Source organism: Onychostoma macrolepis, chromosome 07 (assembly GCF_012432095.1).
Source record: "Onychostoma macrolepis isolate SWU-2019 chromosome 07, ASM1243209v1, whole genome shotgun sequence".
Classification (NCBI taxonomy): domain Eukaryota; kingdom Metazoa; phylum Chordata; class Actinopteri; order Cypriniformes; family Cyprinidae; genus Onychostoma; species Onychostoma macrolepis.
In genome coordinates, this window is record NC_081161.1 from 34,076,491 (window position 1) to 34,090,381 (window position 13,891).

The 13,891-nt window shown below is 39.0% G+C and overlaps 1 protein-coding gene across 6 annotated transcripts in view; it reads right to left on the bottom strand.

Moving 5' to 3' along the window:
* exoc6b (exocyst complex component 6B) overlaps positions 1-13,891 on the bottom strand; it is a 98,567-nt gene that overhangs the window by 38,653 nt on the left and 46,023 nt on the right. For 3 of the 6 annotated variants that reach the window (XM_058780609.1, XM_058780606.1, XM_058780610.1), the window contains 7 exons: positions 13,657-13,754; positions 12,680-12,785; positions 12,007-12,116; positions 4,936-5,047; positions 3,020-3,154; positions 2,704-2,883; positions 782-811 (listed from right to left, as the gene is read on the bottom strand). In XM_058780609.1, coding sequence (XP_058636592.1) covers positions 782-811; positions 2,704-2,883; positions 3,020-3,154; positions 4,936-5,047; positions 12,007-12,116; positions 12,680-12,785; positions 13,657-13,754 — 771 coding nt within the window. Of the gene's footprint in view, positions 1-781; positions 812-874; positions 1,172-2,703; positions 2,884-3,019; positions 3,155-4,935; positions 5,048-12,006; positions 12,117-12,679; positions 12,786-13,656; positions 13,755-13,891 lie in introns of those variants that run through there. The other 3 variants (XM_058780611.1, XM_058780608.1, XM_058780612.1) reach the window with 2 other exon arrangements.

Consider the following 13,891-nt stretch of genomic DNA (forward strand, 5'->3'; position numbering starts at 1 on the left):
TAAAGCTCCCCACATTTTCAGAGCATCTTGCCAGCATCAGCTTCATAATGACAAGTTAATGCAACAAAAACACACAATGTTGAGATTGTACACAAAAGGTTTTATGGATCAGACAGCAAAAACACTCACAAAATGTCTGCTGAAGCATGTCAGTCTATGAACAGACCACCACGTAGAAACAGCGTGTTATGGCACAAAAAAGGCTCCACAACTCTAAGTGCCCTGCCAGTTATTCAGTTCCATCAAGAAAAATACTGTTTTTCCAATAAACTTCAGGAAAGGAGTTGACATCATGAGATTTTTTTGCCTCAACCCATTTATAAAATGTGCACAGTGCACAGGCAGGAACTCAAATCCTGACTGGTACCTATCGTTCTCGCTGTTCTTAAGTGTACATGAGTGGGCCTTGTGTGTTTAATACAGGCCTTTGCGCAGTAAATCGCCATCATACGATGCTTTAAGTTGTCAGTACATGGTTTTACGCAAACATCCATTGTCACATTTTAAGAGGCTTGTTTACTCTACATTTAGAGGTATGCAAAGTAACATTATTGGTGCAGGGCACACAAAATTCACACCATTAGCTGAATTTTACAGTAAAGATCTACAAACAAATTCTAGAAACCTACTGTCACCTCATTTGTGTTCCATAACAAGCATTAAAAATCTATCCAAAAATCTATGAGTGGGTCAGATGAACACCAGGCAGCATGCGGAAGTACTGTGACGAGAAATGGCCAAGGTTATGCCTGAAGTTAGACCACACTGCAACCATACTCACCGGTAACGTGGCGTGCTCTATAGCATTGCCCTACAGAAGATAGACAAAGACAAAATTTTGGTCAAAGGTTGAGTTCATGACTCCCCCTGGGTTCAAATGAAGTCGGTCAACCGCAGTGTCCCGTATCAACTTGGCCGAACTGTTTACGATCGATACTGAAAGTCCCTCTGAGTGTCAAAGATGGTTTGTGGTCAGGTGGGAGAGGCCGAGCAAGCGAGCGTGACTGATGGGACTGTGGCTTTGGAGTCATTACCAGAGTTTTTGGCTGTGAACTTGATTGCAGGGCCGCTTTCACACACACAAACGATCCGTTCTTGACCTTTCCTGAAAACCATCAGGAGTGTGAACTGGGGCTGATTGAAACAGGATGCACTATGTTCACATGCAGAGCTGGAATGTGCAAACACAATAATATAAGCGGTATATCTGGAAGAGTACAAGATCGTTTGACTGTACGCGTGTTGTTCAGTGTTTTGTGTGTACGTGTGTGTATGCGTCGATGGAGAAAGTGAGCCATTCAGCCTGACCGTAACCTGACCTGGGGTCGTACAAACATTGCCCCCTGTTGGTGAAATCCAGCCAACAATGTGAGGGTTGTTTGCAGCGAGCTGAAAGGGTCGTGCTTCTCTGTTACTGAAAGCTTAGAAAAAGGGCAGTCAGGAATTTAAGAGATTACAGGAGCGCAGGAAGCCGCATTACTGCCACCAGCCCTTGATCAGAGACAATCCCAGCCAGTCATGCAGACACGGGAAGGTGTTTGGTCGAGGCCCGTAGGAAGGAAAACTCTTAAATTCTTTGATTATCAGAAATCCCTCATGACAGGGGTCAGGGCCGGGCTGTGCGAGTGCTAGACTTCCTTACCCAAAGCTGAAACCTAAGGTCACGGCACACAATCTCTTTAACTCCATGTCAGCTGAGCCACACTGGGGCTTGCAAGCCCAGAACACTGCAATCCTCTTACTTGCTATGAAAATACTTAGCTTTCCATCAAAGTTCAAGTGTACTGTGAGTACAATCTCCTTTAAAGCGATGGTGTCAAATAGGGGAGACCACAGGCTCAAGGGTGGATTATGGCCTACACCAACAGAGCCTATCATCATGGCGGGCGGGATCATAAAAATGTATTTTAAATTAGTATGAAATAATGAATTACCTGTATTTTTATTAATAATAATAATAATTTATTGATATACACTACTGATTAAAATTTTTTGCTTATGATTTTTTAAATAAATTAAAATATTTTATTCATGCATAAAATTGATCAAAAGTGACAGTAAATACACAAAAGATTTCTTTCAAATAAATGTCTTCTATTCATCAAAAAATCCTGATTAAACAGCAAGCGTTTTTAACACTGATAATAATAAGAAATGTTCTTGAGCAAGAAATCAGCATATTAGAATGATTTTTGAAGGATTATGTGACACTGAAGATTGACAGCTGAAAATGCAGCTGTCACCACTTTTTAAATAAATTATATTTTAAAATACATTAAAATAGAAAAGTTATTTTAAATTATAATACCATTTTACGATATTGCTGTTTTTACTGTATTTTTGACCAAATAAATTCAGCTTTAGTGAGTATGGGTCATCCTGGCAATCCCAAACTTTTAAACGGTAGTGTGTATAAAACTGATGCAAATAAGCAAAAGAGAAGTGGAATGAGTGCCTCCCTAGACGGTCGCCTTTGTCGCCACTACAAGATATCTTATTATATCTATACCAACTCGTATAAGTTGTAAGTTGCAATATCAGGAAGGACAGAAAGTCAAAATTCTGCACAGTTGCACAGGACCATTACCTTTTCTTGGCTGTGTCCAAAAAATATTTAGTTATCTTAAGGAATCATGTAATTAGAGTGCTTTTACACAAAAAAGAATTTAAAAATATTCATGCTTATGTGGATGAAATACTCACGGGCAAGTGAGTGAACACTGCAAAGGTGCTACAGAGGAAAGCGATGAGATCACTCAGGTAGTCACTGGCCTGCCCACCTCCCTGTGCTGCTGTCCAATCATAATCAGCCAGCTGCAGAAACTGGTCAATCTTTTGATTCAGGTTAGTGTAGATCTCCTCTTCAGCGGCATGCCTTGCATCCTATACAGACAGACAGACAGATGAGAGAGGAGTCACAATATGTATTGTAAAAATATTAAATAATAATCCACAAAATCCATGTGTGTGTGTGTGTGTGTGTGTGTGTGTGTGTAGGGTGTGACATGCAGGTTCGTACCTTGAAGGTGGAGGTTCCATAGAGTTTGGTGGCATTAATGGTGTCAGGAGGCACGTTGGTTATGTTGGAGATGAACTCTTCTAGGTAGTGACAGGACTGCTCCAGGTGAGTGGTGTTGATGATGATCTGAACCAACTTTGGAAATCAAATGAGATTTCAAATTACGACTAGTCCATTTTTGTCAAAATCAGTTTTTACTGATAAAGCGCAATTAGTTACATGCATGAAAAGGCGAAGATTTGTAGGTTTGTGTTATTAAAGACTGGAGTAACGGATGCTGAAAATTCAGCTTTGCCATCACAGGAATAAATTAAATTTGACAATATATTGAAATAGAAAATAATTACTTTAAATTGTAATAATATTTCACAATATTACTGTTTTACTGTATTTTTGTTAAAGTAAATGCTGTCTTGGTGAAAATAAAACTTCTTTACGTAAAAAGAAATTACCAACCACAAACTCTTAAGTTGCTAAACTTAATTTAAAGTTATGTTACTGGATCAGCATCTTTTACTGGTACAGGTACACATTTAATAATAATGCAGCATATTTTCAACTGCATAGGCAGTACAGTCATCACAGAGAAAAGCAGTGCTTTGGGGAAAAGATTCTGGAGGTATGAGTAATAACAACCAGCAAAAGCCCCAAGTGGGAGTAATTCCAAAGGGGAAAGGGCATAGAGAGGAAGTCAAGGGTGCGTTTAAAGACAGAGAGAATCTGTCTGTGGGAAACAGACCTGGAGCTGCTCTACGTTCAGTTAGCTGTTCTGTGGAGCAGAGTTTGAGGTCCACAGGCAGGGCAAGGCTGTCAGCAGCAAGGCGCTGAGGCACACTGGTGCTAATTGAGCCCAGACATTTAACTTGGACCCGGTCTCCCCTCCCTCTCTTTCTCCAGTCATGGTGCACCATGCAGGGAGGGAAGCCTGATGCAGAGCCCGGGTCACACTTCCGTACCTCCGCCAGATCCGGGGCAAGACAGGGGAGGAAGGAGCTTGATATTTGATCTGGTGTGTGTCTCTGTGTGTGTGTGTGTGTGTGTGTGTGTGTGTGTAAAAAGGTAGTAGTAAGACTAGACTTTGCTGTGCAAACTACCTGAAGCCAACAATAAAGCTTTTGGTTTTTTTTAAATACAGCACTGAATGTCTGTCTTTCTTTCTCTGCTATTCTTTCATCATTTTCTCATCAGCGGCACCCAACTGAACTGAACACATCTGGATTTGAGGGGTTATAAACAGGCCAGACTGCGAGCATAATCAGCAGAGCGTAGAAGAAACTAACCACATTTGAGCAAGAAACACGGACAGAGTAAAGCAGGGATGGAGTGAAAGCAGGGAGCCACCAGCCAGTGGCAGGTAATTCTGCCAAATCTGCCTGTCACTGTTGCGCACAATCCATTTCAGAATGGCCTTTGACATTAAATGCAGTTGTTTAGAAACAGCGATGCGCTTTTGCTGAAGTAACAACTTTTGAAGAGTCTGATCATTATTTGATCAAGAGCCTTATTTGTGAGCACTTCAATAGAAATTGCTTAAAAGAAAGCAAAATTGTTTATTTGATTTTGACATTTGCATGCAGTCAATACTATTCATAAGAGAATGACATGCTATAACTTGCAAACTGTAAAAATAAAATTAAAAAAAGAGTGCAATTTAATGCTTTAATATAACATGCAATATATTTATTTATTATGAAATATATAATATAAAATGCTGGTAATTAAAAAACATTATTAAAAAACTTAATTAAATTTTTTTAAAGAATGGTTCCCAGTTTTCAAGAGCAGAAAAGTAGAATTCAGAGAGCCCAGATACAGACTCTCTGTTGAGGCTGGACTGATACATCATCAATCAGAGCAACATGGATGTTGGCATATAAACACAGAAACAGATGGATGAAAATAAAAAAGATCCTCACCTCTGCCAGTCCAACGTTTTTCTTCTTTATGGCATACTGTAGGCAGTGGCTAAGGGTTCGTGTGAGCAGGAGGTTTGTAGACTTGCGGATCATGTCATCAATTTCTGTGGAGCTGAACATGAAAATTCACCTAATTAGAAATTTTTATAAATATATATTTATGTTTATATCTATAAAGCAAATCCATAACCACATATTCAGGATTGGAGGGACATATTGTACCAATAGTGGGCTGTGTCCTGCTCCATGCACAAAAAATGGATTCCCTTATTTCCTTTTTTATAAGCAAGAATCTGTTATTAGCTGACCTTAAAAATTAGTGAGATGCTCAATGTCTAAGCTGCGAAAGATTGGGGTCAGCAGTTTTGTTTTTTTGTATAAATGAATAATTTTTTTTTGCAAGAATGCATTTAAATTGATTAGAAAGTGACAGTAAAGACTTATTTACAAAAACAGTGACAGTAAAGATATTGTTAAAAAATGTTTTTCAAATAAACACGGTTCCACTTTTGAACTTTCTATTCATCTAAGAATTCTAAAAAAAAAGTATCACCGTTTCCACAAAAATATTAAGTATCACAACAGGTAATAATTATAAGAAAAAAAAAAAGTTACTTGAACACCAAATTTGCATATTAGAATGGTTTCTAAAGGATCATGTAATGCTGCTTAAATTCAGCATTGCCATCACATGAATAAGTTACATTTTAAAATACATTAAGAGAGAAAAGTTATTTTAAATGGTAATAATATTTAATAATATTAGTGGTTTTACTGCATTTTTAATCAAATAAATGAAGCACTGGTGTGCTTAAGAGACTCCTTTCCATAAAATTAAAAATCTGACCATAACTGTAATCTAACCTTACTGTAATATACATATAAATATAGATTTTCCATATATGCATTTTGTGGTACTAGTCTCATTGAACACTTCTAGCAACACTTGGTGCAAATTATTTTCTTTCAGACTCAACACATGGAGAGCAGAATGCCGAGCGAGATGTTTTTGTGGTCCAGATTTACATAAGCATAGTTCTGACTCACAGTGTGTCCTATGTGCTTTAATCCTTAATACTCCACCTCCTCCGAGAGAAAAAAAAGGCACAAAGTGGAACCAAAAAGATGCAGTGAATAAGATGGAGAGGCCTACACACATGAACACTCACAGACTATGTGCTGGATTTAAAACCACTCTTCAGGGCCCAATAACACCCTCTGGGTTTCAGTAACGCATGTTCCAAAAACCAGAGAACAACCACACACAGATATACGGTTTAAATCAACATGAGGGAAAAAGGGGGATATCACTTTTCTTTACTCTTCTCTTCTGTTTTATTGAAGACCGATGGGGGTGGGGAGGAGTAAAGGGGGCTAGCGCTCGTTAGTACGGCTGCAGCTGCATCTTCCTCTACTTCCCCCCACAGATTGGTTCACAAATAATTAAGAAGAGAGTCAAAAGAAAGAAAGAAAGGGACAATATGTCTCAAACGTGTCCATCAATGTGAGCCAAGGCCCAGGGTGCAATAGTTTTCCCCCCTCGATCTGGGCAACAAACGCATTCCTCACAAATTACTAAATCGTCTCTCATTGTGTTGAGAAAAGCAGAGGAGGAATTTGAAAAACGTTCCTCTCCTCAGCAGGGGGAAAAAACTCTGAGCTCCCTCCACTGACTTGGCAGGAGGAGAGCCAAACGGAGCAGAGAGATGGAGGACATAAAGAGAGAAAAGGAGGTGCTATCCGATCCAAGTTGTTCCAGACCAATATACAGACTAAAATATTAGCATCTACTGTCCCGCTGCAAACTCTAGGTGACTGTGAGACATTTTCTGTGTTGGTTTTGTTCAAAATTTGAGTAAATGGCATGCTGGGTTACGGTCATCGGTTTACAGATGTTGATTACCATAACATAGCTCTGATTTGTACATTACAATATGGAAATGTTCCCAGTACAGAACCTCAACTAGGGTGAAAAAGAAAGGCCTGGCTTTAAATCGAGGCATTGGTCTTTTTGTGACGATCTGGAAACTGACAGTGTCTGAATGAATCCAAAGGCCTCTGGCTATTCCTCATCTTAAGAGGGAGGGGGCTACGAAACAGAAAGAGAAATTGTAGTCTGATTAAACACAGACGCTTTACTGGCATTTACATTTGATTTATTCATCCATTCAACTCTCTCGCTTTTTCAGTGAAAATTAGGGTGGGGGTTCAGTCTGATAAACAATGATCTGAGAGGAACAGATGAGCAGGGAACCAACGGAGACTGAAAATGTCCAATTAACTTCATTGGAAAAAGAAAAACTAAACAGAAGGATCAAGCGAGACAGATACGGCTCATATCAGTTAGCACACAACGTATGTTCGTTAGCTATTCAACCATCACAAAGAGTAACATTACAGCTAGCTTCAGCTTAAGGGTAACTTCAGGTTAATACGGTAAATGCGCATTTGTAAAGTGGCTCTCGTGACGGAGGTCTAAAGTTCGCTGGACATGCATTAGGAAGGGGGGAGTCACATACGTCTGGTCTCCAGGCACCTGCACATGGACTCGAGCCCCTTCCTTCCCCCTCTGACCGCATCTCATATCAATATTTAGCGGTGGGAGACCACAAAGACTAATTGCCTCCGGTGGACTAGTCTGGGTAGTATGCAGAGCTGTTCCTTTGCTCCTTTGGTGTGTCAGTCATAGGTTTCCGTTTCCAATAGCAACAGGGTTTTTTTTTCTCTACACTCTTCCATATACACCCAGAATCCTGACCCCATCATCCAAGACCTCTGGTTGAACGCCATCTGGCTGTCTCTTGCCCTCTTACTCAATCGCACTTGTGCTAATAGGGATTCATTTTTACAAATATGTCAAATACGAAAAGATCCAGCGAGTCGAGACATTATTTGACAGTATTCTTAAATTAGCTGTGTGTATGGGGGATTTTGGCTTGATCTGGAGCCCCTGGACCCCACACGCCGAAGCACAGACTCCTGCGAGTGCAGCCAAAAGAGGTCAAATGTTTATTGTTGAATTTTAACTGACATTTGAGCGTGGGGATCAGCCACGTTCTAAAAACCACATAAGGACATGACTGGTGAATGTGAGGAGGCAGTGAGTAGCCAAAGTCTTGGTTGGGGTCCCAATAAAAGTGAGACCACTTCCTCTGCCAACATACATACAGTGTTATATTATGGCATGGACACCTTTAAAACACAATACAAATGTAAAATACTAAATGACTTCTTTTTCAGTACTAATCCCACAGAGTTTAAAAGCCAATGTTTGGATTTTACCACTATGCATAGGATAATGTTTAGTGATGACTGGACAAAAAAAAATTGACCGCAGAACGCCACAATTGATCAGACAGAATCTAGGCCTATATGTTCTTTCTATCTTACCTAAGGGTGTCTCATTTATAATCAAGGACCAGATTGAGCAAAATTGCAAGCAAATAAATCTCACCAGTGTGAATGCCTGCAGATTAAATAATTATACAAAATTATTAATTAGGGAGATTTAACCAAACAATTAACTTTGACAAGAAAGAGAGAATACCACTGTTCTTGGCTAAATAACTTCAAACATATTTCCAATTATTAACACAAATTGGACATTGAAAAGCTCCAAAAAATAAAATATACAGTGTATGTTAGGCCCAATTTTGATTAGAGTTCTGCTTCTCAGTTACACTTTAACAGCATCAAATCAGTATTACTAATGTAGGTTTAACACATTTAATAATTATCGATTGCAGACACGAAAACAATTAATTTCTTACTCCTAATATTTTACTTGTACATATCCATTTCACACAAACTTAGATTTAAGTTACATTCAAACATTTGGCAGATGTGTGCAAGATGTGTGCAAGGCGTGTGTAGATGTGTGATGTTGCACAAAATTAAAAGAAATGTTCTGCTTCTTTCAGTTGAAAGCTTTAACAACACAATTTAGGCAGTCCTAAGAAAAAAGATAGAATAATACAAATCAACAGAACAACAATGAGACTAATACTCATATAATTAATAGTTTCAAATGTTTTTAGCATAATGTTTCCCTTAAATCATCCTGCAGACGGGATTGGGCTCCTCTGCAAATACTTTGACACCTCTGATATAAACCAAGCAGTCACCCTCAACGTCCAGAGCAGCAACACTCTCTACAGGATCTGGACAGTTTAGAAGAATTTAGCAAGTACAGACTCTGTCAGACAGGAAAAAGGTATTATTGCTCATTTAAAGTCATTCTTGCAGTGATTGTAGAATGTATCTCCAAAAACAATACTTGTACAGCACAGGTAGTCTTTGGACAGAGCAATCATTGCTTGAAATTAAGCCAATGAGCCTTTTCAGTCTTTTTTACTGTTATCATGGGCATCATCTATCTGCCCACTCTACAGGCGACACTGTTAAGAGTGTCTGGCTGGCTAGACAGTGTCTCAGACACTAATCGCTAATGATGATGATAATGGAGTAGTAATTTGGTAGGATGCAGGTTTCTACGTGTTCTCTGTCCTGAATCATGTTCCCCCATTTCCTCAGTAAACCTCTAAACTGCAACACACACCGAAAAACTACACAAACATACACACAAGGATTATGATACCCAACCGGGACATCCGCTTCTTAGGTAACCAGACCTGAAGGGGCGCTCAAAAAAAGAGCCAGAGACCGAGAACATCAAACGATAACAATCGGGAGGACTCGTCTTAGTGCATGTCTCAATCAGAAGGAGGCAGACGGAAATGCCAACGATTGTTCTACAGACAGTGACCTTTAGCCCCGACCCCTTGACCTACTGTTCCGTTTAGGAGATGGGGTGAGATATCAGATCACAACACAACGTGACTGGGGTTAAGGGGTGTTTGGGAGATTAATGGTTGGAGATTTTAATACAAAGGTTGAATATTTGGTCCTAAACAGAGGTGACCCAGAATTTGAATCCTGCGTGAGTACAGTACTTAGCTTGGGGAAATAAATCTTTAAAACTACTGTATTTTAAGCTGCACTATTGAAAAATGTAATGGATAACCATGTGTGTCCAAATTAAACATGTCTATTTATTTAGTGACGCAAAGGCTATAGAAATAACTATATAAGCATAGATTCCAATTGACAAAAATGTTCCCTTTATTATAATGCCTAGCTCACACTACAGGATTTTTTGCCCGATTTAGCCCCGATTTCCCCCTCCCGAGAATCGGAGGGAAAATCTTGTCGAGCACCTCGATCGGTCCCGATGTTCGGCGCGGATTATCTGGTAATGTGAGGCGTTCACCGATAGAACTTTGCACCTCCCGATCCTCTAGCACACAAATCGGGGCCGCCCCGATCATATCAAACATGTTTGATATTTAGGATGATGACGGCTATATGATTATGTCAGCACTTATAACAGCCAATGCGCAACCGCAAAACAGCTGCTGTACGGCTCCGTTGAATAGTGGAGACAGAGGAAACTGCTTCTTGAAGTTTTGTAGTAACACGATTGTCTGTATAATGTGTCGAACACGTATCACAACCGTAAGGAGAAAGAGAAGCGCTGAGGTGAAATCGCCTCAGTTTTGAATGCACAGGGTGAGTGAAAGCTGCTAGCAGGCTAGCTAACACATGTAAACATTGCTGACGAGCTGCTGCGTGAGATCATGCGAGGCGCTAATGATAATCTTAATAATATCTTGTAGTGTGTGATGGGCCACGAATTTAAAATGTTGTAGTGTGTGCATGTTTAAGATTTGAGGGAAGATAATCTGCAAAGATTCTCCTTATGTGTGTGCTGCAACCAGATTTCATAATCGGTTAGGATTTTAAAACTCCTGTAGTGTGAGCCCGGCTTAAGTGAGCTCCACAGTTACGTTCTGTAAACATATGCTTCAGTTCAAGCGTTTGGGGTCAAGTACATTTTTTTTATGTTTTTGATTTTTATATTTTTGAATATAAAATAACTGTTCTCTATTTGAATACATTTTAAAATTTAATTAATTTCTGTGATGGAAAATTTGACATGTTTAGCAGTCTTTTTTCTTTAATAGAAAGTTTAAAATCTCATCATTTATTTGTAACAGAAGTATTTTTTAACAAATATCTTACATATCTGATTAATTAAATTTGTCCTTGCTGAACAGAAGTATTATTTTCAAAAAAAGAAAGGGGGAAAAAAAATTGTGGATTGTCAGATTGATTTTGATTGTTTTTGTCATAATTGTGGACTTTTTTATTATTGGAGTTAAAGCAATTTTAACAATATAATGGTTCTATGTATTGTTCTCATTGTGAACAGGCCTTAGTCGATAAATGAATAACTAGATTATAGTGGTGAAAATCCATTCTGTCAAGTCTGCTCCCTAAATACAGTCTGGATTCAAATTTAAATTTCGATTAGACGAGCAAGTCACTAAAAAGTTAATACACAGGGCATCCTAAGTATGAGCAACAAGAATAGCAATACTTGCCTTATTAAATTAAGTTCACTCTCTGACGTTATATAACAGGTTGCTAAACAGGTCTTTAGTCATTTATTGGGAAATCCAAAAGTGCTTTTTTCACAACTGTTTGTTTTGTACATTTGTGAAGTTGACTTCTCTTCTGAGAAATATCATAAAGGGAGATCATACTGAAGCGCCATTTCACAGAGCCGTTTATTCTGTCCAACAGTCTGAAGACTGGGAATTCAGGGTAGGCCACACTAAACAGCTCGGCGCATCTGGCAACCTCATCAGTAATTCTAAGAACTCATAAACTGACCAGAGATCAGTCAACACTGGGAGAAATTCCTTGAAATAACACCCACTAGCACCAAGCATGCAATTAATTAGGAAAACACACAGAAACTGTTTGGTGCCGTTGGAACTTCCTCTCTGAAGTTCAGCGGCTACTCTAGGGGATAGGCAAAGACAATGGGGCAGGTTTAGTGACTTCATAGCAAAAGAATGAAAGGTTAAAAATAATAAAAAAACACCCGTTCAAAAATAGGTATGTAAACTGGCATCCAGGCAGCATGATTTGCTAATGAGAACATTTGGATGGGAGAATTATATACGCAGGTGTGAAACAGTTTAAAGTGTGTTTGCACGCTCTTACCTAAGGTGCAAGTCCTCAGAATATTTCAGGCAGGCGTAGATGAATTCTTTGAGTTGCGAGTATACTTTAGGCACAAATTCAGAAAATGGCAGCTTCTTCGGAAAAGGCATCTGTTTAGAATAATTATAAGAGTAAGTAAATAAATACAGTAAATTACAGCACAGCACAGAGCAGGTGTTCTAAAGGGTTTCAAATCAGAAATGTGAATCTTTTTTTTGGTGTGGGACTACTTTTCTAGTTGGACAATTCTGGTTCTGGAGTGCATTTTAACAGATGCCTTGACATGTGTACTTCCATTGTAAGTGCTTTAAATGCAATCAAATTTTTTGCTCAAAACGAAAACTATTGACAATGCTGTTGATAGAACACACTGAGAGATTTCCTTTATAAAGAAAACACAAAGACAGCTTAATTACATGAAAAAGAACAGCTGCAAGTATCACCAAGAAAGGTAGCATCCTTGATTACTATAACAGTATTGGGCAGTAGTTCTTGTTGACGTCAATGGGAGAATTCAAATGTATGGCTTAGCTCAAGTATGCGCATGTTAGTAATCAACTTCTTGGACAGCAGGAGGATATTTGTGTCTTTGAGGAGACCGGAGGGTGTGTAACTGAGGGAATCTGTGAGAAAGTCTGTGGGATAAAAGCTTTCTTATGTGCCTAATGTTCACCTTGTCGAGCTCTGGATCCTGGAAAGGGAATTGGCCTGCTATTCGCTGGTAGTCTTCAGGGGACGCCACGGGAATGGGGCTATAGTTGTCCTGATCCAAGATTTGTCTGAATAAACAGAATAAGTGTGAGGGGAAAAAGACCTGACTTCACAGATGAACTGATCATAAACCTGAGGGCAAGAGCAGGATATTAAAGACGACTAAATAATCTAAAAACCATTTATTGGACTCAAGAGCAGTGTGTCTGTGTTTGTGTAACTCAGTCATAGCAAACACACATAACACATCTCCTTGAATGCCTGTTCCCACAGTAATGACATTCCGAGCCATACAAAGAGTCCAAAGCATCATTCTTTTATGGAGTGAGTCAAGTGTCTCTGACAGGGAATGAAAAATGACTCCAGCAAGGTTACAACAACCTTTCCATGTCATCTGCTAAGATTAAGATTCAGCTGAACAAATCGTAACCATCTCACTCCATGGAGCATATTTTTTTCGACAACGAATTGACATTTTTTGGATTAAATGCTTTTTAAAGGGATCCCGGCACAAAAAAAAAGAAGAAAATATTTGTCCTTCAAGCAATATGATTTAGTCATATGGGGATAATTTGATTAGTGATTTTAGATGGTTTGGCCTGACCAAATTTCCCTGTCCTTCATCCGTCCTGCAATCCACAACCTCTGCAAATATAAATCTCTGAGCACTACAGGTATCATATTCAGGCAATTTCCTTAAATGGTAGTTTGATATAGGGCATTAAAACTGGATATTTCATTAAAAAATGGGTGTGGTTACCAAGAATTGAATTGAAGAACAGAACAAATGACGTACAGTAAACACAATCTGATTTAAGTTGATTTGGACATAACCCTATTAGTGTAATTCCTTCAGTATGGATTTCTCAAGGGTCATAAGGTGATAACCAAATCATCATTATCCTTACTCAAATGAGAGATAGAGAAGGCAGAAAGCACCTGAAGGACTGATTCCACTTTTTCAGCAGGACCTCTCCATATTGATCCCTCATCTCCAGCAACATATCAAACAACTGGTTCACTGGAAAACCATAACCCTGCAGGGAGAGAGGGGAAGATCAGGGAGGGGTGGATAATATCCATTTCAGTTAAAAACAGGAAGCTAATGAATGCAACTAAGCAAAAAAACAGGATGAAATTGTCTTTATACATTTACACTTGATATTATGATTAA